This window comes from Pseudochaenichthys georgianus, chromosome 17 (genome assembly GCF_902827115.2).
Source record: "Pseudochaenichthys georgianus chromosome 17, fPseGeo1.2, whole genome shotgun sequence".
Lineage (NCBI taxonomy): Eukaryota > Metazoa > Chordata > Actinopteri > Perciformes > Channichthyidae > Pseudochaenichthys > Pseudochaenichthys georgianus.
In genome coordinates this window covers 28311474-28339076 of record NC_047519.1, presented here as the reverse complement: position 1 = coordinate 28339076, position 27603 = coordinate 28311474, and the positions used below count along the sequence as shown (strand labels likewise).

The 27603-nt window shown below is 40.9% G+C and overlaps 1 protein-coding gene across 1 annotated transcript; it reads right to left on the bottom strand.

Moving 5' to 3' along the window:
• Positions 1-2436: 2436 nt before the first annotated feature.
• wnt9a (wingless-type MMTV integration site family, member 9A) lies at positions 2437-21415 on the bottom strand. Its single transcript, XM_034105273.1, has 4 exons — positions 21279-21415; positions 9152-9411; positions 8691-8953; positions 2437-6766 (listed from the first exon to the last, which is right to left on the bottom strand). Exons 1-4 carry the CDS (start codon positions 21368-21370, stop codon positions 6185-6187), a joined length of 1197 nt encoding a protein of 398 aa, XP_033961164.1. The 5' UTR covers positions 21371-21415; the 3' UTR covers positions 2437-6184.
• Positions 21416-27603: the final 6188 nt, after the last annotated feature.

The following is a 27603-nucleotide window of genomic DNA, read 5'->3' as shown; positions in this document are numbered from 1 at the left end:
GCTATACATTTACTGCCATTGACTCTGCTTCCAGTTTCCATAAATATCACAACTAGACCAACATACTCCCTAAAGCAGCACACTTACATCCTGTGCAGCGGGGTGAGGCTGGAACAACAAATCATCTGCCTTTTTCAGCAGTCCAAGAATTATCTCACTATTCACTCTTGCTTAGTTTTCAGCCCTGAGCATGTCCGAGCAGACCAAATGATGAGAGTGGGAATGGGAGGTAGTCAGGAGTAGGGTCGGGGGCAAAGTTTGCTTGATTTTCTTTCAGTATGTGCTTTTGTTGCACCCACTTCCTTCATGGTAACAGCTGTCAAAACGTTGTCGGATTACAGCGCACCACAAAGTTACAGCTCATATTAGAGCCTGGTACAGGGCAGGAAGTTAGGAGGAGTCCAGCAGCGGTGTACATTAAAGCCTCTCAGGTTCTCAGAGCAAAGCAGCTAGGACCCATGGGAGGAATAGCTAACACCAAGAGGGTGCTTCTCCTGCAATGCTATTTAGGTACGCGCGTAAGGGATATCGAGGGCTTTTCCACTGATGTTTTAGGTATTAGAACAGATATACACCATAATTGTGTGTTGTTTTCTCAACAGGATGTGAAGTTCCTATTCACAGCACCGGATCACAAAGCCCCTTTTTCCTGGATTAGTCGAGCTTTAGAGTTTGTATGATGAGGCCGCAAGACATTTGCAACATTGTTGAGAGAGAAAACTCCCTGAAATCTCCAGTCATCTGTTGAGGGAATAGAGCCTGTTGAAATAATATCTGTTCAGCAGGGTAATTCTCCGGCACATACGTACATCCCTACGCTGCAAAACCAAAACAGAAATGTTGCACTAATGAGTTACTTTGACGTTGAACTAAAACATCTCAGCCATGGTACTGTGCAGTGTAATATGACAGGGGCCTTGCTAATCAGTTTACACTAAATCAATATAAAAAGTAATAGCAAAGTTAGGTTGATCCTGCATGAAACTGTGAAAATCCAAGAACGTCTGGATCAGGTTCCCATAAACACTTAACCTCAACAATGACGTCTGATTACATAGAAGGCAGGCGTTTTTGCTGCAGTCACTATCAAAAAATGAGATGCAGACCTTTTCCCAGCCAGTTCACGGATTTAAACAGGAGGCTTTCTGGTCATAATTGCTGCTGTAGCAAAGGGGAAAACCCCTAAATGGCCGTGTTTTTTTATGGTTTTGTGCCTGTTTTTGCCTGTAGAATATGTATGAATAATATCAAGTACACAAAGTGTTTTAATTTGTTCAATTTATCAAATCAAATCAAGTTTTATTTATATAGCACATTTATAAACGATTTTTGGTCGAGCCAAAGTGCTGTACATAAAATAAAAATAGCCTACAGTAGAGACACTTTACAGCAAATACAACAGCACAGATTGTTCAGAGTATCAGTATGAGAAAAACGACACCCTCTATCCTTAGACCCTCACATCGTACAAGGAAAAACTTCCAGAGAAAACCCACAGTTTAAGGAGAACATGGGAGAAACCTCAGGGAGAGCAACAGAGGAGGTATCCCTCTCCCAGGACGGACAGACGTGCAATAGATGCCGTGTGTAAATCGAAGAGATAATACATTTTACAGCATATAGACCGAATGTTAGGAAATGCATGTGTCTGTAATAAGAAGATGAATCCACGAGGATGTCAGCTACAATCCTGTGGAAGCCATCAGGGAAGCAGCATGACGAGACCCAAGGCAGGACCGCAGAGACAGGTTCAGCCACGACCCGAAGTCCACGACTTAATCCAGAACTCAGGATAGAGGATCCAAGACACAGGACCACAGCAAGAGGATCAGCCTCTTGAAGCTTTGGACAAAACAACCTCAACTCAAGTTTAACTAACTTGCTTTTCCAGGAGCTTTCGACTTTATCACTTTAAGGTCAATATAAATTGAAACAATAGGGGATTGTGAATGACAATTTATCAAACTTAAGCCCGTGATACAATCTAAAGCTCCATAATGAGCGTAGTAATGTAAATCTGTTTAGTAAAGTCTCTGAGTTGTTGTCAGCATACCGTCTATGTTTGCAGAAGTGTGCCTCTGAAGGGCTGTACCTAGATAATTATTGATCATTTAGTCTATCAACTAAATATTGAAGAAAAATGCCAAAATAAGCAAAGTAAATTAGTTTTTTTTTTTATTGCGTTTTCAATCCAAATCCTAATCGTAAGTAGACAAATTAAGCAAAACCTTACATTTAGATATGGGCATGCAGTTTGACTAAGTTTTTTTTAATCAAAAACAATCAATTAAACTTGGATAAGCACAAGCTTTGCCAAACCAAACCATTTTAAAATCATCAATAAAAACCTAGTATTATGATATCACATTTATGACGGTCATTGACTCATAAAACTAAATGCCTCCAAAGCACTACAAATGAATGAAACCACACATAATAATTTAAAAATTCATTTATTATTTCAGATTTTGTTCGCCTTTGTTATACAAAGATGTTAAATAACTTAAATACATTCTTACCAGTCATTTGTGATCTGTTTATACCTACAAGCTATACACATGAGGTAGAGGAAAATAATTTAGGGTTCCCATAAGACATGAATAAGTGAACATGGATGAAGCTTTGCTGGTGTAGTATCATCACAAAGAGCAATACATGGTTGATGTATTTTACAAGCACAGTACAAATCCTAACAAAAAGTACATGTAGATGCAAAGTGATCCAAAGGTTGTATGAACTAGTCCACGACGATGCAATCATGAGTTTATAATGCATTGTATGTTGATGGCCGACATTACAAAGTACTTTCACAAAAATAGTTGATTATACAAACAGATTTAATCCTATAAAAAAGATATTGTTGATGACTGTGATTGTGTTTGAATACTCTCAAAACTGTGTCATGATCGTGCGCATGAATAAAAGACGGCTAAAGTGAGTTTATTTCTAAATTTGTTAGGATTTGTTAGTGCTTAGATAACAGCGAATTATGAGATATGAAATGCAATATGTTCAAAGTATACACTGCTTCTCAAAGCCTCAACCCCAAATTAGGAACAAACACCCAAAGGAAAAACAGAGTAAAAAATACAAGATATAAAATCAATTTAGACTTTGACGTTATTTACACTAAACACATGCTCATAATATATTTAAAAATAATTTATCTTTTTTTTTTTTTCTACAAAACTGAATTTTGTACATGACCCACTGACGACTCAACAGTGCAGAGTTTTGGATTTGAGAATATGGATGACTGCCCAACTGGCTGCTGCATCATGCTCCTTTTTTTTGGGCGAAATGTTTTGGGCCTATGTACAATCTATAAACAAACAAAAATGCACTCGGTGTGCATTTGGTATTCCTGTCATGCCTGTTTTGAATCTGCTCGATAGTGGAGAACCTCAGTGTGTTTAGGCGAAGGAGTGTGGACAACGCACACACCGAATGCTGTGGGAAGCAGGCATTTGTGCTTCAGGTCTCAGCATAGCTATTATGGTTTCCATATAGCGTGCAAAGTTCTATGTATATGTTTTGACCAGTCTTTATTTGGCATGCCTCCTCATATCAAAATGCTTGGAATTCATCTCCTCCGAACAAATATTCCATGCCAGGCCTTCTTCATAAAGCATGTCAAGGACTATGCTTTAATTTCTTAAAAATTCTGGTTATAATTTTTAAAGACTTAACCATCTCTTAAAAGTAAAAGCTACTTGTAAGTGTTTGTCGTGGTGCTGCATCGTTGATTACAATCTGTAATCGTCTTGTTAGAGCAGCTGTGTGTTTTTCCACAAAAGTCTCACCCTAACGTTTCTTAATGCTACCAATTTCAGTTTCAGTTGCTTGTGAGAGTTGAACATGTGCCTCACTTTTGTCATTATACCACAGGAGAAGAATCCGTTACTATTTACAATTTAAAGAAAAGAAAAACAAATCTGCACTGCGCTGTATCCATAAATACAGATCTTAAAATACTTTAAAGGGCTTTGGGGCTTCAGTGCGTAAATGGCGCTATAATACAAAGCTGGGTCCCTCACTCAGTAGTTAATTCACACCAAGGCATATCTTATAGTATATAACGTAATGTTCTCAGAAGTGCTGAGAATACAATGAAATGTTATTGTCTGCATTGTTTGTGTGTTCAGAAACATTTCTCATGTAATTAAACCTTTGATAGTATGGTAAAGCAATAGTTTTGACATTTTGGAAAATAAGCTATTCTGCATTTTAGCTGAGAGTTAGATGAGAAGATCAATACTACTGTCACATATGTCAAGCCAATATGAAACTACCACCAGTTAGCTAATTTTATTTTAGCTTAGCTTAAAGACTGACAACAGGGAGAAAAGGCTCGCCTGGCTCTGTGTGCAGGTAACAAAATCTACCAAACAGCATTTCTAAAGTTCACTGATTACAATGTTATGTATTGTGCTTCCAGATGTAATGCTGAACTAAGCTAACCAGCTAGCTGTGCCCTTAAGCATGAGACCAGTATCAATTACTAACTCTCAGCAAGAAAGTAAATAAGAGTATTTCCCAATTGTCAATCTATTGACCTAAATTGTCACTGTAGTTGTATGGCAGGGTTCAGTATGCTGCATTGTGTCAACCGTGTCACTTTGTGCCAAGCAACAATATAAAAAAACATATCAAGTTGTATTTATTAAGAACTTTACTCACTTCAGAGAAAAGATTGCTGATTTGCAAAACCCCAATGTTTGCATTTAGGCATTCATTGGCTGAACATTACACAAATATAAGTCATATAGAAAATATATTTATATAAGCAATGAGACTTATTTATCTTCACTTGAGCAACCCTGCGGAGACGTCAAGTTAGATTTATGTCTCAGTTGCCCCTCATTGTTTTAGACCGATGCAGCTCCCACTGGACGTGCTGCAGATCTATGTGTTGAATATGGCTCAATCAAATCACGGCAAGAACACAGAAGGTTGTGACATGGCAGGGGGCAACAATCCTCCAGTTTTCCGCAGTTTTCTTTACAACTTCAAGGAATAAAACGTTAAATAAAAGAAATGGATTTAAGCTCCGCACAGCTCAACAATTTCTGATGTGAGTCACGCGCCGACCGTTTGCTGGTCCCCTGTTGCATTGGCTATAATAATATAATAAGGCCACTGTCATCTCCAACTTGGAAATTATATGTTTTTGGAATAATTCTTTCCTATTTTATCACAATAGTTTTAGTGGTCTAAGTTATTCCCTGAACATTGGTTTGCTCAAGGCCGAGAATAGCCTAAACTGACTGGTTTAGTTATTTTCTGTTAATGCATTTACTGACATCTTCATATTATATTACGACAAAGAAATTGAAATGATTTTTTTCTCCTGTGAAGAAGTAGTCTAAAAGGATCTATAAATTATCCACAGCGAAGGACAAAGTGTGCTGCTTTCCAAAGGGCCTTGTCAACATGAATCAAGAAGAAGAACGAGCGAGAACACACAAACAACATAACATTTGTGTGGTTAGTGGTTTGTTTTAACATAGTTAGATAAGTGGCTTGTATAATATCATTACAATATAACTTCATTTATGTACATACATATGCAAACACACAATGTGTGTGAGTGTAAATATGTGCGTGTAGAGTAAATCTTACACCCTGTCTTTTTTTTTTTTTTTAGCAGTCTCTGAATATGGTTTCTATTGCCATAAAAGTCGTCATTCGAACCCCCCTCCCACCTCAATATCTATCACATGCTCACGTACAAACACACACACATGTAAAGATTGACAAACAGACACACACACACACATTTCATCTTTGGGCAAAACCCCAGAAACCAGTCTGTTGGGGTTACTGTCCTTGTGTTGGATCCTCATTTACTGGATGCTAATCTCTGTTTTCTTGTGAAAAGATGCAATTTGATTTTAGGAAATAAAAAGCTTTTCTCTTCAAGGCAAGCCGTGATATATAAAAAAAGCTTGAGATGTTGACCCAGTTGTCTGAGAAGGTCATTTTGATCTGCAAAGGACCTCTGTAACCAAACCCACAGAAATCCCTCAAAGTGCTAATTGCTTCTCCATCGGCTTGCTCCTTTTTTGTTAGCAGGACATTGTTCCGACAGTGTGAGCAAAACCTTGTTTGAGAACAAATCAGCCACTCCTTTTCAACACCACCATCTTTACTTGCTGATCATAGGGGCTGACAGGTCACAGGTTTACCCTTTGCAGGTATAGACCTCTTCTCTCTGCGTGCACTGCTTGCATTCGACATAGCAGCACCAGCGCACCTGGCACTGGCAGGGCCGAGTCACCTCCCTACTTTGAGTGTTATGGCCTCGACCGCAGCAGATAGCGTCGCAGTTATTGTCTTTGTAGCACGTACGGGCCGCTGTGCCTGATGAGTACTTGCTGGGTCTACAAAAACTGGGCGAGTCCTCAATGTGAAGCAAGGTCATCGTGCGAGGGATCTGATCGTTCGGGCCAGGCAGAGGTGGAGGCGGCGGCGGCGGCGGCGGCGGCTGTTGCGGCTGCAGCTGCAGCTGCGGCTGCGGCTGCGGCTGCTCCTGCTCCTGCTGCTGCTGCTGCTGCTGCTGCTGCTGCTGTTGTCTCCGACCTGTGGCTATCTCTCCCTCCCCTGTGGCCTCATTGGTGGAGCTGCCGACCTTACTGCCGTTCTCGTAGAGCAGCTTCAGGTTTGCGCCAATCTCGTGGAAGGGCAGCAGCTGCCTCCAGCAGGTCCGGACGGTGCAGGAGCCGGAGACACCGTGGCATTTGCAAGTGATGTTTCCCTTGGTTATCTGGTTCAGAAACAATGACATATTGTTAACGGGCATGAAACATTAAAGCATGCTATGTCATTTAATGAGCCTTTTTTTGGGTAGCAGAATTTAAAAGAGCCAAATTACCCAAAGATGCTGACAATTAGACTGCCGTGGTTTGGGGGTAATGTCACCATGGACAATGATTACTATCAATATTACATTCACTGCTCTGTTTGATATCATGTTCAGACGGGAAAGCAAAGGCTTCACATATTGCATGTGAACAATTATTATTATAATTCAAAAGGAGAACAATGTTACACTTTGTCTTAGCCTCCATATCAAAGAGCCAAAGAATAATACCTGGGATTGGGAAGCTGGATTGTTGTTATCATAACCGACATTTTGATCCAAGTCAATAATAGTAATCAGTATAAGTGATGGGAGGATTTTATGAGAAACACTCTCGTAGACAACCAATTCGGACAGCCATGGAGTTGATAAACCAAATCTTCTAGAGTTGTAATTATATAATAAACTAGGGTCATGCAAACAGTTACAAATAAAAATAATAGTAGAAAAAGTCCTCTCAATATAAAATTGTACATAATTGCAAGTGAAACATGGGCATTTCGAGCAAAAGTGACCACAAGCACGTTACTTTAACACAACTTGACCTCTTAGTGGTCAGCCAAAGTTCCCTTCAGCATCAACCACAGAATAAAAGCAGTGTGTGTGCGAAAATCAATGACAATAACACATTGTCTTAGCAGTTTGGATAGCATCTACAGTTCGTTTTTCTCAGACTGTGAAAGAGATCGGGAACAGGAAGCGCATATTCATCACACCAGCAGGTCAAGAAAATTTGATAGGTCAGCTTTTTAATGTCGGGGGGGATGCAGAGGCTAGCACATTCCAGCTCTGTCCTCCGTTTGGGAATTCATCCCGAACGACTGTGGTGTACCTCACGACATGTGCAAATCACCACGAAAAAAAGGAGCAAAAACAACGTTGTAAATCTTTTTATCACAAATGAAATCTCCTCAGAGAGGGATTTTGGAGTGCCGAGCAGAAAAGGAAGAGCCTGCTTTGGCTTTGAGGAGAGTTTTGTATCTGCTAACATTTGGGAAGTGTGCCTCTGCTATAACTCAATTTGAAACCAAAAGGAAAATGGCTACAATATGAGAAAAAGCAACAGATTCCAGACCTTAAGTTTGCTTTGGCATGACAAACTAAAACCATTCACTACTTTTTTATTTTACTATTAAAAACACTTCCAAGATGAAAATGTTTGCATATTTGCTTATCACCAACAATTAAAGAATGTTGCCAAAGCACAAATGTGAGTCACCTACACTCTGTAATCTAGGAGGGAAACCAAATATTGACCAACTATAGCACTTTGAGTATTCACCAATATTAAAGTGGCAATAATCTAATCAGTTTATCTTTTTTCCAAGTTTCTAGGAGATACATTTAACTTGACTGATTTGTCTGTATTACGTTATCACAGTTTTCCCACCATTAAAATGATTTGTGTGAGTTTGTTTGAATACTATCTGTGACTCCGAATAAACTCTGATCCCATTTGTCCTGGTTTGCCTCATGGGTATGGTATATTACATTTCAGATTATGACTTTAATAAAAAGGCAAAAAAGGAGTACTGTTGGTGAACATCTGTTAACAAACGTATTTTGTATCGTTTCCTTTGAATGTTAACTCCCTTAAACACAGTTTTGGGAAGATAGGAAGATAGGAAGATAGGAAGATAGGAAGAACAGTCAAAATCAATGAAGCAGAGGCTAAGATATTTCATGAGTTCAATGGGTGACCACTTTCAGATAACACCTAGACATTTTACTCATCGATGATACAAAAACTGTCTCTTAATTCTCTTTTTAAGTAAGCCTTCTTCAGAGCCACATAAGACAATATACCACTGCTAAATCACCAGCTTACCTTAATGCCCACATTTGTGTTGTGCATGTCCACACGTGCGCGCAGGTCCTTATTGGAGCGTTTGCCCAGGAAATCCCTAACAAACTTGTTTGCATATTTGATGTTGTCTCCGCAGCCTCCCCATTGCCACGCCTTGCGGTTCTCCAGGTCCGGGGCCTCGTCACACGTGCAGCGCTCCATGCGTCCTGCGCTGCAAGCTTTTGCCATCGCATGGGTTAGTCCGGCCGAGGAGATGGCGTACAAGAAGGCTGTCTCTTTAAATCCTGGAAAAGACACGTTGCACATTAACAAATGAGAGGCAGGACAAAAAAAAAAGATTCTAGTGCAACTTCCGTTTTTACATTTTAAGCACAGGAATGTAAAATACAAAGATACTTCAGTTGTTTTTCTAGTTGTGCAATATTTATGAGAGACAAAGTTTGTTTTACAAGTTCAAAAAGAGAAGGAAAGGGCATATATACCTCTCTTCAGTATGTTGGCTCGGTGGCGTCCCTCTAAGGGGCAGTTCCACCTCTCAAAGCGAAATTGGTAATGGCATTCTTGGGCGCTCATGGTGATGGCCTCTCTCAGGGTCTCTGCCACGCCCGGGTCTCGTCTGCACATCCTGCGCTGCTTCTTCTCCAGTTTGAGCCGGTCGCACAGCTTGTAGTGGGCCCTGCCCACGTTCTCCTCTGGTAGAGAGTTCAGTGGCAGGTTAGAAAACGGTTCATTACCTGTCAACCTGGAGGGAAAGATCACAGAGGCACTCAGTTAACACTCTGCACAGAGAGGGGGTGGATTCATCTTGATAAAAGGATGCTGACCTTCCTGGATAAACAATAAGAGTTGCAAAGATTTACTACATAAACAGCTGGGGCATATAATACTCAGAAGTTTGGTTAATGTTCAAATGATTTCCGCTGTTCAGTGGTTAATGTTCAGGGGAAATCAGCATTTGCTCGAGATTGAGATCAACCTCCAGCACAGGCGTGTCTGTGTATAGAGCAAATTCTCCAAAGAGGTGGATGAGTTCTTACTTTTCATAAGAGGTTCCTGACACCGTTTTGTCCCCGTTTTAGACCTCACACAGTAATGAAGTCAAAGACTAGCAGCTCGCTACCTAATGTGTTGAGAATTTAGGATTGAGATTATACATTTTATACGTAAGAAAGCATTCAGTTTGTGTGGGGACATGTTCTAAACAATGGCACGCGGCGAACGTGACAGTCATACCACAAGCATGTGAAACAGTAGCCAGCGACCAGCGAATACTTGGTTTAATATTTATATCGTGTCCTAAGGGGGGGGATGTCACTCACAGCAGTGTTGTATCGATTTAAACATGATCACACAGCAGGATTTACACTCATTATAGAAGCCCCATAACAAAAGTGCAGTATTCAGGACCTTAAAGCTGCGACCCATTTGAAATATAACAAGCAGGAGATTCAGTTCTAAACACGGTATGGAGAACATGTGGTAGACTTGCTAGACTCCTTTCGTCAGTTTATTTAAGGGAAGCGTATATAAAACACACAAAGCGAGAACTGCCACATAGCTGGCAAAACCGACGACCAACGTTCTGAGGTTGTGATGGGGAGAGCAGAGCATTACTTTCATAAACACACACAGGGGACATGACTGTCAGCCTGTGACCATTTTGGTCACACCATCTGACAGGATTGGCAACGTAGTTGTTCATTATGTGGAATTTCTGGCCTCCTTAACACCCGTAAAGTGAAACTGAAGAATAAATGGATTTACAGAACTCACAAAAGCACACGACATCTAGCCAACGTGCCTTTGCAGACAGACACTAAAAGAACACTTTTGTGTATGGATGGACACATTATCTAATGCTGAACTAATAAAAAATTATGGACTTCTACTTTTTCCTTTTTTATAATAAAGTGTTCAATTTTTATCTTTTTAAAAAGAAAAATAATAATCGAAGCACAACATTTTACTAGTGTATCTACAGATACATTTCATAGATAAAAGAAGTGATAAAGCCAACGAAATACGTTGTTGAAATCCTTTTGTGAATGTAAAAAGATTGAAACAACAATAAACAGGACATCTGCCTCATGGTTGGATTGAGCAACCACTGTGAAAGAAAATGTGTTTGTGCAGAGCACCTGCTGGATGTCCACACCAGTTTAGTTAATGCAGCAGAACTGTTGATAAGTGATCTACATTACTTACATTTTTGACTTCATTATTGTTTTTCTGAGAGGATTCTGACACCACTCATATTCACTTCAGCCTCTAGCAGAAGGTCACAGGAGATCTTCAACATGAGCATGTTTTAATAAGTCCAACAACTGACTGAAATGTTTCCCCTCGAGACAATGGACATAATAGTTCACATATGGTATGTGATATTGTCTTTAAGATACACTCACGGCCTGGTTAAAAATCCAAGCAGTCAAATCAAGAAGGATCAGGATTTGCTTTCACATTGGGTCAAATGGTTTCCTTTTTACAAAGTGTGTTTGCCTTTCCTTTACTTGTCTGACAGCTATGCATTTTCAAATGGAAACCTGGCAAGCTGCGTCTTGACAGAGATTGCTCTCCCAACAAAAAAATGTATGCTTTGAGGCGTACAGTACAGCGCGTAGCGTACCCAATGCACGAAATTGTCTCGCTGTGAATATCATGTTCCTCTTACGTGTCTGATGCTTTGTTAAAATCCACGTTGCCAAAAATGCCAAGAAAACATATTCAAAGGGCCAAAAGAAACAGTTCCAGCTGACCCGGTATGTAACATATGACTGACAACCGTTCCACAACAAGCACGTTCTATGGCAAGCAAGCAGTCAGGGATTGAATGATGGCGCCACGTGGAGTACCTGCCCAAGTTAATTTGAAACACCAGTGGGAAATTAAAAACCATGTGAAATATTGTAAATTCAAACCAGGAGCCAGTGTGCTATTACACGTCTGCAACTTCAAAAAAACAATTGACACGTGTATTAAAGTTAGCAAATAGATCCAACCAACAAATGGTGTTCTTATTTACTCAATACCACCAGCATGATGTGCACATTCCTTGGTAAGGCATGCATAATAACTCATATCAGCGTCAGATCTTCCAAAAGCACAAACGCCTGCCAAAACAAGAGACCATTAGAGTGACAGGCCTTAACTCTCTGTGTGACGTCCGCCTGTTAAAGACAAGAAGATGGTCTGAGAGGAGCTGGAGGGAGGCCAAAGAGGACATGACACTGATCTCAGTGCTACCGTGTTTGCGGCTTGCATATTTCTAGTTGCAAAGACAGCTTGGAGGCAAAGCATGGAGGGAAGAGATTTGAGAGCGGAGAAACACTACATATGTTTCTCCAGAGAATAAACTACTGGCCATGACTCGCTTTTGTGCAATCAAATAGTATCACAGATGTACACTGATTTCATTGATTAAAAGCAGGGTTCACGTCAATCATTCCTCTTGAATTCAACATTATTGGAATGTAAAGATCATATTTTCCATGTCCCCTGCTGTCACACAAAAGGCCACACATTCCAATATGGTGATTAGCAGAAAAAAATGAAATATCTCTCTGCTGTTTGCTGAGAAATGAACTCATTCAACTCACTGAGAGGAAAAGACAGCACAGGGGCTGAATCTCAAATCATTACAAATCTGAACTTGAAATCTTCGGTCAAAAGGATATAATGTGTGTCATGAGAGACTTTAGAGATGTATTATTTCCGTACTCCACCAGACAAGCCTACATTTTCCTTGATTACGACATTAATTTGTGAGTTTTCCATCACGATGAGTACGTTTACGGGAAACGGGGAAAGACAAACGTCATTTTTAACAACTCTCTTTTAAATATAGGGTACCGCTTTCTAATTATGAATAATTTATTGTTACAAATGGCTATAATAAGGGTTAATCAATTATTTACTATAGCTTTCCATGAATTGACTCATTGTGGGTTATTAAATGTCAGAAAAACAGTAAAGGAGCTCCTGGCAACGTCTTAAATAAGGTGGTTCTGTCCAAACATTTGACCCATTTCAAAAGATGTATATAGGCACAATCAGAGCGTTATTGCTCAAAATATAAAAGGCCAAATAGAAAACGTAATGTATCCCGGCCTGGCAATGCTACATTTGTCTGATAATTAATATATAAAGAATTATCTACTACCAAGGTCTAAGGCAGGGATTGGTTGCATCTTATAAACCCTTTTAAAAAGCGTGCAATAATAGAAGCAACACAAACATAGCCAAAAGTGACTTGCATGCTATCACTGTCACACTGAATTAGAAAGTAAAATCATGTAACTCTGTGTTTTCACATCATGGACCATTTTCTGTAGGCGTTTTTCGTGTTGTTTACGGTGTTGGCACGGCAACACCAATCACACGTGGAATACAACACCAACATATAAAAGTCATTATTATCCTATGTGAGGTCGGATTCTTGCTGATGTTTGCTCAGCTTTGCCTTTTCCATTTACACACTTGCCTCTACACACTCCTCACAGACAACACTGACCCACTCTCACGCAGCGCCTCCTCCACTGTCTTTCACTTAGTAACACCGCCATTTGTTTAGTCCTTTCTCTCTCCCTTTCAGCACCTCCCATTGCCCATGACATTTACTTTATATACATTTTCCAATGCAGTGGGTTGAGGGAAAACGGCTCGTTTCACACCGTGGAGCCTCAGAGGAAATCATTGACTAGCGCTAAAGTTCGCCATCAGCACTACCTCTCCGGCTTTACATTACAGGCCTGCAGTGACCCCCAGCTGGTAAATCTGCTCGTCCTTCTCTGGTTTGGTATGTAAGTTATGTATGTATGGTAAGATGGTGTAATAGTACCTAGAACATAGTATCTCTTATGTTTGCTTGTTATGGCCTAAATGCTGGTCTGCTATGTGTACAGGGTACAAACACGCATGACTTTGTGCGCTGCTGTTATCCATTGACTCACACAAACATAAACAATGTAAAGGCAGCTCAGTCCATGTGGTATAGATTAATCTCAGGAGGATAAAGCCATCCACACAGCACTAACTTGTGTACGATCACTGACATACTGTGTCGAGCGAACATTTTGAAAATAGTACGCCAAGTTACCAAAGCAAACATTTTTCTGGCAGATTGCTATTTTTCAGATTTTGAAATAAGAAAACAGAAAAGAGTTGTTGGCGATTGTCAACCAGTGTCTGTTTATCATCTTCACTCTACAGTTGCTGGCTTCATTTGTGTATATAGTTACAAGATAGACATGTGTGTGCCTGTGTGCATGTGCACTTGCATATAGGCACTTACTACCTTAAGTCAACACCCACAGGAGTCAGTCGTGGCTGAACGCGCCCAGGCAGAAAAGCAAAAAAGCCACAGCTTCTCCATCAGCCTGAACTTGCAGGTTGTGTGGTCTGGTGTCTCCTAGATCACAACTTACCCCCCTCCTCCTTCTCCTTCTCCTTCTTTTTCCCTCGTCTCCAAACTTTCCCTTTTCCCACTGGTCAATTACTCTAAACGAATGCCAATCATTCTGTCCAGCTGTTGGCTCAAAACAAAGCCTCCTGTAGACAAAACCACAGCTGTCTGGGACGTAACCTGCGCAAGACAATGACAGACATGAACATGTGTCCTGGAACAGTTCAGCTGTCATGAAGACAAACTACCGTGCTCACCTGAGATTACTCTGTTCATATCTTTAAAAATCAAACATTTTGTTTTTGTAGGAGATTAAACCCGCCAGTGCAGATCTCCTTTTTTCTATTTTACAATTTACTCCTGCCTCAGTGTTTAAAATGCTCTTTTTTGGTAGAAAAAAGTGTCTGCTTTTCTCAGAAATGTTGGATGAACTTCAGACCACCCTGCCCAAGTCCCATCTGGTGTATCACAGCGCAGGCTATGCCAGAGGTTGTAGGAATGTGAGTGTGTGTGGTGTTTTCCCTCTGGCCCACTCTAACTATAGCTGACGATGTGCTCCACAGCTTAAACTTGAATAATTGAAGAAACCATGAATCAGTGTCAAATGACTCTCCGGTACATGGAGTTTCCAGGCTATTGTCCACCTCCAAGACGTTTACAAGAGACACAATCCTGCACAGGACTCATATCATTTCTCCCCAACAGCTGAAGTGACACCGTTAGTTGCCCAAGTCTTTAAAAACAGAAATAAGGGAAAGAGTAAATGGTTATGTATGAGACTAAGATAAGATGAGTCACTGGTTGAAAGCACTGGGTGTTGTGACTACTCCTAACAAGCTGTGACTGACACAGTACAGTAACATGACAAAAGGACTTTGAAAACAAAGTGGTACTGGCCTGGGACTTAGTAAGTCATTATTAGTTGAGTAATGAGCCTTTCTGCATAGTGGGGATGCTATGCAACGTCTAGAAGCACAGCTATTCACAGTGTGAGGGGGGGAAGTCCACTATCTTGAATGACTTCACAGGATATGACCAATGTTATATCATCTGCTGTCCCTTCTGGTCATTTACAACCCACATAAATTGTGTCAGAGTACTCCCACTAATTGACTGATTGGGTAGACTTCCTGCTCAACTCTCTTGATATTTTAAATGTGAATGACGATGCATCAGGCTTATTTGATTTTAAGTCAATGTATTCTCAGTTAGCTTTTCCTCTCAAAAAGTTGCACCACTCTAAAATATTTTTGTTTCAATTCATAAAAAAAAGGGGAAAAGTTACTGTTGAGCCTAATTTTTAATCCGCAGCTGTTAATGCGAGCGCTGGTAGCTAAGCAGTAGGACTACGGGACTTGGGTTTGGGAATGGGAGTGTGGGGCATGGTAAGAGGTTTAACTGCTATGTGAGAACTCAAGGCTTCTAAGGTCAGCAGCTCAGTTATAGTCACTGTGTGACTGGCACAGATTGGGCGTGCAGCAGTGTCCGCATGACTCCCCTGTTCTAGCCTACACCATGGCACAGAGCAGCCCTGTACCAGCGCACCGACGCACCAAACACGTTCAGGCACACATACTGTACTTAGCTCTCACCGGTTCGCACATGCAGACACAAGACCCAGACTATGGTAATTTGGCGAGAGACTGTTAGTTTGACTACGAACTGTTAAGCAGACAATTTCAAGTGTTCAATGGAAATATCAGGTTTGTTAATTCCTTATGCACTGCGCTAAAGGCACTCCTTGAATAAACCGAGCATGCAAAGTCAAACCACAAAATCCAAAACAAATACTTGGTGTTTTGAATCACTTATGCCTCAGTAAATACAGTGGCTGAGTTCATTAGCGGTTATTTACTCTTCTGAAAGATTAGTTGTTTCCTACAAGACCTACAGAACCCAAATGCAAAACAAAAGTGCAATATGTCATTGTTTTTAAATCTGAATTATTCAAGCTCAAACACTGACAGTCATTTGCAAGCCAAAGACGGAAATGTATGTTAATTTGACTCATCTTACAAATATTCCCCAGTAGCATGCGTTTCTGTGCATGTACACACAGCTCATTTATCGCCTGGAGTGAAAGAGTTTTAATCTTTACAACTGACTGATGAGTTAAGCTGCAGCAACCATTTCATGCAAATGGGGCCATTTTCACCGTGTAGAAAAAGTACTGCGCATTACAGTCAGTGTTCATCTGACTACGTCCATTCTCAAACTAGTTCTCAGGCTATATGAATAAATATGCCTTTTGGGACTAACCTTAGTCTATTCAATTACACCCATTTGGCAAACATTGAATGCCGTACCTGAGTATACTGTACGTCAGGTCAGGCTTCTATATCATTGTGTTTATGTAAGATGAACGTCCTGATAAAAGTGCAGTAACATTCTAAACATGCGGTTTTGAACAGGTATGGTCAACTTCCTTTCATCCTTTATGAAATTATGAATCATTGAAAACTGGAATGTGAGATTAAAAACAAAGATTAATGTTGGCTGTAGAAAGTTTGAAACTGTGAAAGTTGACATCGAAAAATGCACGGATATTTTATAAGGCTAAAGCCTTAAGTAAGGGTTGTCAATCTACTAATCTTGGCACATGTGAAGCGCCATGTCTCTCCTATCCCCACAAACCAACCAGAGAAAACGCCTGTGGTCAAGGATGGAAAACACAGGACATAGCGGTTACGCTAACTAGCATCATCTCATCAATGCCTGACCACTAAAAGTATCTTGAGTCTATATTAGTTTTCCTGTTTTGCAAATTGCCCATGTCTACAGCTCCATCTGTAAAAATCATCATGCGTTACCAACAACACTTCAACAGGAGTTTCCCTACCATATCTTCTGACTATCCACCAATGACGTGCACAGCTGCCTGGTGGGACAGCCCTTTAAAATCAAAAATATCTCGGCTGTGGTTTTCTCTGCATGCTGATGACACCAAAACTGTTGTTTTTAGGATGTGAGCAAGCCAAGCACAATTTAAAAGCCTTACCAAACCAAGAAATATTCAAAATATTCAGAAGAACCATGGTATTATACAATATGAGCCCCATAACAACCCACTACAGGCACCACTGAAACCTCCATAACAATATGTGTATCACTGCAATTTTTGGAATCAACAGTAGGCTGTGCATTAGTTAGGAGAAGAAGTAATATAGAGAGGGGAATTTCTGCTTTGCACATGTCATGCAGGTTGACCACATCTAAGCGTACATCAACTTTTTCTCTTCCTGAATTTTTTTTACACAGACTTGGCTGCCTTTACATTTGATGTTTTCTTATTTGATTTCCCACTCTCCTACTGTTACACAAAAAGGTTACAAAGTGCTGATTGAGGCCCATCCTGCACTCTCAGAAGGTGCTGCACCACCATGTGGCATCCACAGGAATAGCAGGCCTCTCAAGAGGGATGTTATAGAGCAGAACACTGAAAGCAAAGCATGGCTTAGCTCAAATCCAGATGTATCAAACAAAAATATAAAGAAAACAAAGCTCTCTCTTTTCAGAGGCCATGCGGTCTGTTATCTAAGCCTCCAGGTTTGCGTGATCTCACCACGCTACATGGTCACAGCGCGAGAGCTGAGAGAATCCTATCTTCTTGGCTCACAGTAAAGTGATACCCTTTGAGGTGTGGCTGTAGCCACAGGATATCCTATGAAGTTGGGAAACCCCTCTATCAACGGGGCTCCCCGCCCTTGCTGCACGTCAGGGCTAATCAGTCCTTAAGGCCTGGTAATGAGACGCCCGCCACCACTGTCTGCCAGGCATCGCCAGTCTGAGCCCACACTAACTCTGCTGCTCCTAATGAGTGGTAATCACCCAGCAGCTCCCCACAAACCACCGTAGTGATGCCGGCACGCACATGAGGCAGGCAACCAGAAGACAGGAGGGGAGAGAGAGGAGGGAACCGAATGAAATGTTTACATGGAGTCACTTAAAAAACAACTTCAAACAACTTGAAGAAATATGGCTCCTTTAAACTTTAAAACGCACTTCTGTTTGATACACATCAGGAATTAATTCAGCACTGTGATACAAAACCTTGTACAGCTGCAAACTGAAAAATCACTCCTCAGTAAATGTACACACATCCCATTTGTTACCATGTTGTTGTTGGCATACTGCCTGACTTAATGGAGCGCTGAAAACAATAAGACCATCTGAAAGAGCATCAGCTCTCCTTCAGGACAAACTGATGATAGGAGGGTTTAAGGATATTACAGTTATCAAACAGCAAGTAGGAGCAACACTATATTTGCTTCTTCCGGTGGTTGCGGTGCTTCTTATATTGGTAAATCAGAGAGGCAGTTGCATGACTGTGGGCAACCTTCCTGTATATGTCGCACATGAACTAAATAAAAACAAACTCTTGACTAAGTGTTAGGACTCGCATTCAGCACAGTTTACAAGACCACAGAATGACATGCCTTTACCAAAACTCAAATGTAAACCAACACAGTTGTCTCAGAGAGCCCTTTGAGCCCAGAAGGGTCAACTGAGAAAACAAATGACTTCCTTCTCTGACAGATTACACAATATCTCATCAAGGTGCTGTAACCTATTAAATCAGGTAACGAAAGTTAATCCAAGATCTCTGATTCAAACTCTAATGATAACGGATTTAGCAGAACCAGCACCTGCCACAACAGGCTGAGGGAAAGAAAATGAGTGCTCACATTCTTGTGGCAAAGGATGACAATTTAAGCGGGTGCTTGACTACGCCAGGAATCCCACCCCACCCTCGACTGCGCAGACTATGGGCAGGAGAGATTGTGTTTATGTTACACTTACGCTCCACCGCACTCTGGAAATTGGGTATGCAACATTGACCCTCTATTTTGAGTAAATCAGTACTCAAGAGGCCCTAGGATGCCTCACGCTCATGGAATATTTATTTGAACAGGTTTGTGTTTGTGTGTCCCAAAGTCGAGCAGGACTTTGCCGGAGTGTCACTGGTGTCGGGTTTCTGGGAAATTGGCCACTGGGCAGTCACATTATGTATCTGTGTCACCTGTGCAGGCTCTTTCAGTATGTTTCATGTTCCTCAGCTGCAGGGCTAAATCATTCACTGACACTCATTCATATTCCCTCCTCAGCGAGCCGTGGAATAATAAATCTGGAGTATCGTAATACCACATGTCTCGCTGCACTACACAGGCCACAGCAAGAGAACAGACTGACAGAGAGAATTGAAAACAAGTGCTAACTGAATAAGTAAATATGCATTACCATTAGGACCATTAAGGCGGATGTAAGTGCCAATTTGGCACGTCAACCTTAATACACACTGCCTGCCAAGGGTGACACTGCTACAGGGAGGGAGACAGAAACAGAGAGGAGGGTTTTATTTGTCCTTCTAATGCAACTTTGGAGCGGAAACCGAAGACAGAGACAGAGAAAGTACTTGGTATGTGCGTTAGCATTACAGATGATGACGTTTTACTGAGAAGGGCTGTGATATTTCCACCATACAAGCTATTACAGGTGCTGTACAGCATGTTTACATCACCCAGATATGTGCCAAGACCTCAGTGCAACACCCAAGAGAACAACATTTACTCAGACGCGCTACAAACTGTGTCACAACTACAACAATCTGGTTAATTCAGACAGGTATCTAGAAGAAAAAGCAAGAATTCCCAACATTGTTATTCTTTTATATTTTTTTAACTTTACAGAGTCTTACCCCAAATCAGGAAAGCCTATACAGCCCCTAGGAGTTAAGGTCAACAGGTCTAACACACAAGTCTAACGGGCCCTTAGGGGACACTTCCTGTGCTCTCTTGCAGATTCACAACATTTCCCAGATCAACTAACACTCCTGGATCCAGCACAACACCCATACCTATCATAAATTTGACTCTGCTGGAAAGGCTTCGATTGTCATCACTGCACAGTCACAGCAATTTGTCTCTGAGCACGTCTGCACTGTTTTCATCCAAGGGTAGCGGTAACAACACCCATCAACACGGATATTTGTAGATACTACGGAAAAGCACCAAGATCTTGCTTGGGCTTTTAGTTTGACCTGCCACCTTAATACATTTTGTTCTGTCAGTTTTTAAAGATGTGGTGTCTTTTGGGGGATTGTGGGATGAAGACAGGTGAAACATGGCTGCTCTCACACCTGACAACATCCTGACTTCATTTGAACTACCTTTGCTTCCCTGCAGGGTAATGGTCGTATTTAACTAAAACAGTAAAAAGAAAATTAAAAGTGCAAGTTCATGGGAGCAGGCAAACAGGAGTTCAGTGCATTAGTAGGCACTCTGAAGTGGAGGTCATAGTGGGCTACACCAAAAATTCAAGGCGTTTCCTGAGAATGACTTACTTTGAAATATACACCCCTGTGTTCTTCCTAAATTAAACATTATTGTGAATATGACATGATTTATGAAACCCTTAATTTGTTGGTTTCATTTCCTAACACGTGTTCCAAGTGTGTTTTAAAGCTGATGGAGGCAGCAGAAGAGAGAAAAAAGCCTGCCAGAATTGGGTGATGTTTATGCTGGATGGGGGAATTTTTCTGTGCAAGCTGAGCAGACGTTTCGGCCACCAGTTCAGTCAGATTGCTTTATTGTTACCAGCTGTGGAGTCTGAGGCATATACACTCACCTTTCACTCCGCGGTTGTTTTCAGAGTCGACTAAGGATATGATTTTACAAGTGTTTCAGCAAAAATAATCACTCGACCACTACCTGCCATTCAACGCGCCAGGGGTTACATTACACTGGGCGCTGGCTCAATTGTCACGGAGAGAATGGGGTGAGCTCTCCTCGGCCAACATTACGCCGAGGCTGCGCATAGCTACCTGTTATAGATGCTGTGTCAATGGACTTTCTAAGATACTCTCTGACCCTGCTTGTCACACAAAAATGTAATTGTCAGCAGCTCCAGTGAGGCCAAATCATGTGCTGACAACCTGCTGCAGCCACCAGCTGCGAGGCCGCTGAGGGCTGCGCAACCGCGGCCAAATGACACCTCGCTGACCCGCTGATATGAATGCAATCAAAACAACTTATAAAACAAATCAAAGTTGGTTAGGCATGTTTTTAGTTGCAGAATCTCTCAAGACACCTCAATGAACTGTTTCAGTGGGGTTTAAAGTTAAAGATATAAAGTTGTTACCTGCTTTTAGGAACCAATCAAATCAATGAAAGCAGCATCATGGACATACTATAGTGTCTGTTAGTCCTTACCCAAAATAAGCTGCGGTTGGTCCAGGCAAGTTGAGAAGATACACTATGACTGTGAACGATAACCATCCCAGGAGTAGGTGTCCATCCAGCATTTTGCTGCGGCTCCAGGGCAGATCATTTCGTTTCTCCTGAGTAGCTGTGTAAAATCCCTTCTTGAACGCTCAACACTTCTTATACAGAGAGGAGCTGCGCTGCGCTCCTCCCATCAGCAGAGGAAAGAGAGAGAGGGGAAGAGAGCGAGTAATATGGCAATACATACAGAGTTGAGCTGATTCACAATTCACTCTCAGGTTTCAGAGAGATAAATCTTCCCAGTTGCCTTAATTTATGATTGGCACTACAGTGGGCGTTTTAAACACCATATCGTCAGTGGTTGTGCAGACTGAGGTCAGTATGAGCTGGCCTGTATATAATCAAATACTTGTTTACCATCAGTCAGTGACAGTTTATTTCCAGTATAGTAAACCTTGAATTTGTATAATCCAGCAGATGCAGGATAACAGTTACTGGCCCCATATGGAAGTGTATAAAGTCCAACGCTAAATAAGATGTTGTCGGTGGACTTTTTTTAAATTATTTATTTTGTGCAGCGATGTAAAGTAACTAAGTATATTTACTCCATTATTGTACTCAAGCTACATATCAGACACTGGAACAAGTTTAACACATGTGGACCTTATTTCGAAATTGCTAACTGCTGTTCCCAAGGTCGAGAATGTTTCAAATGTGAGTTATGAGATATTTAGTAGTATACTGAGTGAGCTATTTCAACATTATACTTTATTCTTGAATTTACAAACTTCCCGAGACAAATATTGTACTTTTGGTTCCACTACATCTTTCTGAAAACTGGAGTTACTTTACAGATTTTCACATATGATTGTAAAATATGCCCTATAAATCATCATGCCTGTCTTGATTTTGTCTGTCAAAAAAGCATTGTATATTGCAGAAAAGGCTTCATGTTTAGTCGATTTTTGGTTAAAGATTGTCTGTTGAAGTTAAATATCAGTCTGGTCTTGCCTTTTGGAAGACACAGCGATCACTTCTCCTAAACCATGAGTTCATCTGCAGTTCACGGTGAAGAAAGCAAATGTATCCGCAACTATAACTGTAGGCCATTTCGCAACCGTTGAAGTAACCTTTAATCACTTTGAAAAATATCATATTGAGCACCATAAATCAATTAGCAAACAATCAATCACTCAGGCAAAGTAATCTGAACCCTTTGGCAGGTCTGCTCTTGAAAATAGTTACTCTTCCTACGCATTTGATTGCATAAGATTTGGAGATTACCAAAACATGAAGTTATTGTCAAAGAAAATATTCTCTAACAGGCAAACATTTTACTTACAAAAAAGTTGCATAGTTGTAAAATGCAGGGCCAGCCATAGACTTTTGGGGGCCCTAAGCGAGCTTTGGCTTGGGGGCCCCCCTCACTCTAGCGCGTTCTCACTACACACAACACGGAACCAAATGTTGTCTTATGATGTTAGCATAAGCACACATATTGTATAAATAACCATGTAAACACCGTGGACCTAACCTCCTCTAGGGGGGTCCGGGGGCATGCCCCCCCAGGAAGATTTTTTTTATATTTAAGTTAAAAGCATCAATCTGGTGCACTTTGAAAGCAACATTTAGAGATCTATGGATACATCTCTCAACACCCATATGAAACAGAACTGTAAACAGATTTTTCTTTATACAAATCACTCCCCTTTTAAACTGTATTCTTGTGTTGTCATATAGTATTTCATAACTGTTTTTAATGTATTCTTTCTGGCTGTCCATCTCATAATGTTCACATAGAAACTAGCTGTCAATAGGAATATCATTCAGAAGAATTATAATTTCATGCAAAAAGAGGTTGCACATTTAAATTCAGGTGTTGTTATGGCAACGTCAGTGGCCAAACAGCCACATTTACAGCTGCAAATACGTTCAAACATGCTGTCGTCACGTAAAGCAGTGGCAACTATGCCACCATTTCAGCTGACTTTTTCTCAGAAATACTGTCACATAACATCCATATATTTCAGTGCTAGGTTGATGCTTAGCTAAGCTAACTACGAAACACTTTAACTGAAGGACTCAGGATCAACTGTGTACTGTAAGGTAGCTTCTAGCTTCATGTCGAACAGTAAGTCAACATTTCCCAGAGTGCTTTCTTTGAAATCACCAGGTAATGCTAAAAAACATAACATTTAGATTGTATGACAAAGTGTTTATTTAATATATCTGGTTAGCTATAGCTACTTGCTAACGGTTTAGCTTACCCCCGCGATTCAAAGTAACGTCAACGTAGCTGTAATTTATGCTTTGCTTACATGTTCCCATAACTTGGAAGTTTACTGACATTTACATACCTTGTTTACCTGGCTCAAGTGGTGGCTCTGGGGTTGCTGTGTGAGCCACCACTTGAGAATTGTCGACTTTTTTAAAATTAATTAAATATACTTATCACGGCGACGGTGTACTGAGATAAAAAAAAAATTGTTTTTGTTTTTTGCTAGGGGGCCCTTAGTGGCTGCGGGACCCTAAGCGGCCGCTTATGACGCTTATTGGGTCGGGCCGGCTCTGGTAAAATGCAATTGAGTATGTTTGCAAAACATAGACATAGGTGGTTGAATGTCAGTTATTCACAGTAACATTTTACTTAAAGTGAAAGCCCTACAGGTTTATTCTCTTAAGCACGACAGCCATAATAAGTGAGGAGCGGTATTACAGATGTGTTGACTAAGTTGACCTCTTGATTTGTGAATAATATCTAGTGACTGTTTGCCAGCTGAGAATATCTTTAGTCAGGGACAACCACACTTAACTCCTGTATAAACACCTATCAGTGGCTCAGCTATCACCTGACATATTTTGTGTCCGCACACACCTTGATTTTTGGCACGTAAATAGAGAGAGAGGTATCTGAACTTGGGAGGGGTCCAGGTTTTCACATGCTACACCTGAGGAGCACTGCTGCCAGGATTCAGGATGAAGTCTATTCATTCCCAATCTCAAACAATATACTGCCCGTTTATCGCAAACACACAGCCACAGATGGGCCAAGTGGCTTCCCAGAGCCAAGTTTCTACTTACTGTGTGGGTAAACAAAATGGCACTTCAAAATAGAGATTAAAGTGAGCAAGCTTGATCATTTACAGTTGCGTCCTTCACATGATACTGGATCTCTTGTGATCGCTGAACTGTGAACAGATCACCAATTCTTCCGTTTTTGCGTGGTGTGTTATTATCTGAGTATGAGTTAACAGGAAATGCGGACTACCTGCAATGTTGATTTTAAAGCAAAAATGTTACATTATGCGAAATTCGCCATTGAGTATAAACCTTCAGACAGCAGCCACTTAGCTTAGCAAAGAGATTGGAACGTGTTGAAAACAACTAGCGCTGTCCGATTGTAACAAAATCCACCTACAAGCCCTAATGTTCATCACTTGACACATCATTTCTAATTGTTTTAATCCATACAAATCCAACATGTAAAATTCTAATTTAGGATTTAGTCTGGGGGTTGTGGGACTTTTTCATGGGCGGTGTGCACTGCCACTTTGAAGTCTTGAGTCACCGTTTTTTTGTAACTATAGTAAAGCAAATATTGCTGCCGTTGGACAGAGCCACGCTTAATGTTTCACCCTATTTCCAGTCTTTATGCTAAGCTACATGTAAGCTAACCCGCTGCTGATTTCTAAAGGTGCTGCTAGATACTACTTATATAACATGGTTAGGCTGTATAAGTCTTTGCTGTTTGGATGCATGATTTAACTTTAAACTCATGCTCAATATCATTCACACAATTCACACAGGTGAGCACATGAAAGTTCAGGAATGCACTTATTTTTACATTATAAGCTTGTCAGTCATTGCTAAAGGGCAGTAATTCAAAAGCCTATAGGCCCCCAGTAAGGACCATGCTTCTTAATAACACCTGGTTTTAAGGAGATCAGCGGGAGGGTTTGTCAGTACATGACAAGAATGGACACTAATCCTAAGCAATACCCACTGGTCCTGCATGTCTCTTGAGTGGGATAATTGATTCCCACACCCTTCTTAAAACACACTCACCCCCTCTTCTCAGACCAGGCAACCGAGAAAACAGAGCTTGTTTCATTCTGGTGTCGAGGGAACATGGCAATGAGGACAAAAGCGTGTGTTTTAAAAAAAAAACTAGGGCTCCTATGAGGGTTGAACTGAGGACTGTCATAAGTGTTGTAGGTGGTAGCATACATTTGTTTGGTAATGGACACTAATCTCTTTAGGCTGCCGGGATATTTTCCCTCCCTGCTGGTAGTCCGTTACCCTGCTCTACCATTTTTCCTGTCTCTCATAGTCTATCTCCAAGTTAACATGCATATATAAATGTGCAAAATGCATTTTTGATAATAGCCTATATTATGGATCCTTCTAAAAATAGTCGTATCAGATGTCCATGAGAAAGTCACCCTTAAGTAACGGTGTAGAAGAAGTCAACTTGGTTTCAGCTCTAAGTGTGACTAGAATACTCAGCTCAGATTTCAGTGTTAGCCTGCAGTGTTACATTTCTTTTGCAATTACAATGAGGTTCCTCCGGGAATTGAGGTTAGTTTCTGCATCGGCTATTCAAATGAGATGGAATGTGCTATGAGACGTTGATGGAGTTTGAGGTATTTCCTTTAAAATATCTCAGAAAAAAGAAAAACTCCTTAAATGTATTCAAAACATTTAAATGTATAGCCTACAGTAAATATGCTTATAAAACACAGCAGGGCATATGTTGCATGACCATATCAAAAGGATATAGAAAAATCCAGAAAGATGTATAGGTAAAGATTATAATGCAAGGCAGATGGTATTTTGTAGAAATAATTTGTATTAAAGTGCAAAGATTCCCCTCCCTCTTCTCAGAGTCTTATGTATTAGCCTTGGTCTGACCTTGTCTTGATATCACATCCCTGGAGAGGAATGTAAATCATATCCGTCCAATCCCAACCCAGTTACCACCAAACTCCTTGTTCTCACCACCCCTACTCCGCTGCAGGGCCACATGATCTTTTCCATGTACCAGACATAATTTGTGGCTTAGGTTTGGAGGCTGACGGTGCGTCTGCGCCACTCTGCTGTTTCAGGCGTCGGGCGCACCATGTGCAGCCGTTCTCAGGATTCAGGAAAAGTCCGTCCTCAGGGTCTGGAGAGGTTGCTGTTGTTTTTGAAAACTTGGTGAATGAGCTGTCATCCTCCTGTGTTGGTTTGATCGCATCCCTAAGAGAAAACAGATCAGATATTGCTAATGAACACATTTATTGAGAGTCAGGAGCAAATCACAATTCTCAACCAAAACATTAAATTAAATTACAAGAGAAAAAAACATTAAAAGGTGTCCTGAACGACTAGAAGATTACTGAATAACTAACTCTAGGATTCACCTTCTGTGCAGGTCCAAAACAGAAGCTGGATTTCGTAGAAGAAGCACCTTGCTATCAAAAAAACACCTAGTGAAACGTAAGCCTTTTGCTTCATTTGTGGCATGTAACCTATGGTCCATGCACATTTTCTAGTGACGTGTTATGACACACTTGAGCCAAATTGTATGTGAGCATGTAGCGGCTTGTCCATTCTTGAAAGTGTTTAAGTAGGCACATCTAAGCTGCTGCTGCTGTTGTGTTACCGTGGGAGGGACTATGAAATACCTTTAATACAAGGTGAAATGGTTGGTTGTATTAAAGATGATCTTCCAAAATCAATCACTTTAGTTTGGTGTGACATGCCATTAAAGAAAATGGTCTGTCCAAAAACATCTTTGGTTTATTTTATTACCATTTTCATCCTGTTGGCAGTTAAAGCTATGATCATTCAAGCATCACATTTCCTCCCTTGCAAACAATGAAATTAATATCTGCCTCTAATATCAAACCACAGTCTGCTGGGTTTTTATTGCCAAAGCCGCATGATAAAATCCACTCTTTGGTTTCCCAGCAACCTGTGAAACACTTTGCTTGAATGATGTTTACAGAATCGCAATTTTTCTATTTGCTCTTGAACAAGCAAGACCATTCATGCAGGTTTACCTCGACTCGCTGGAGAAAGCATCTACAATGACACAACGCAGTCTCAACAGTAAAAGTAGTGACATGTTAAGAGTTGGAGCCAGGAAAGTACAGGTGGCTGTGCGAAGACAGACGATATGGTAGACGTACAGTGAATGGGTCGTGCTCTTGACCAGCAGGTGGTGTTGATGGAACAGTATGATCTGCTTTATTTAGCATTAATGAAACAAGACAGAGTCCAGCAGAGCAGCTGCAGTCTGTACAGCCTCCCTCTCAGCTGATTGCGACCT

What these genes read in the sequence shown, in the direction of transcription:
- wnt9a (XM_034105273.1), bottom strand. Translation starts at nt 21,370, where the DNA reads ATGCTGGATGGACACCTACTCCTGGGATGGTTATCGTTCACAGTCATA. An exon ending in CCAACCGCAGCTTATTTTGG is followed by an intron (nt 9,412 to 21,278) that starts GTAAGGACTAAC and finishes CTTTCCCTCCAG; the next exon opens with GTTGACAGGTAATGAACCGT. An exon ending in ACACAAATGTGGGCATTAAG is followed by an intron (nt 6,767 to 8,690) that starts GTAAGCTGGTGA and finishes TTTCTGAACCAG; the next exon opens with ATAACCAAGGGAAACATCAC.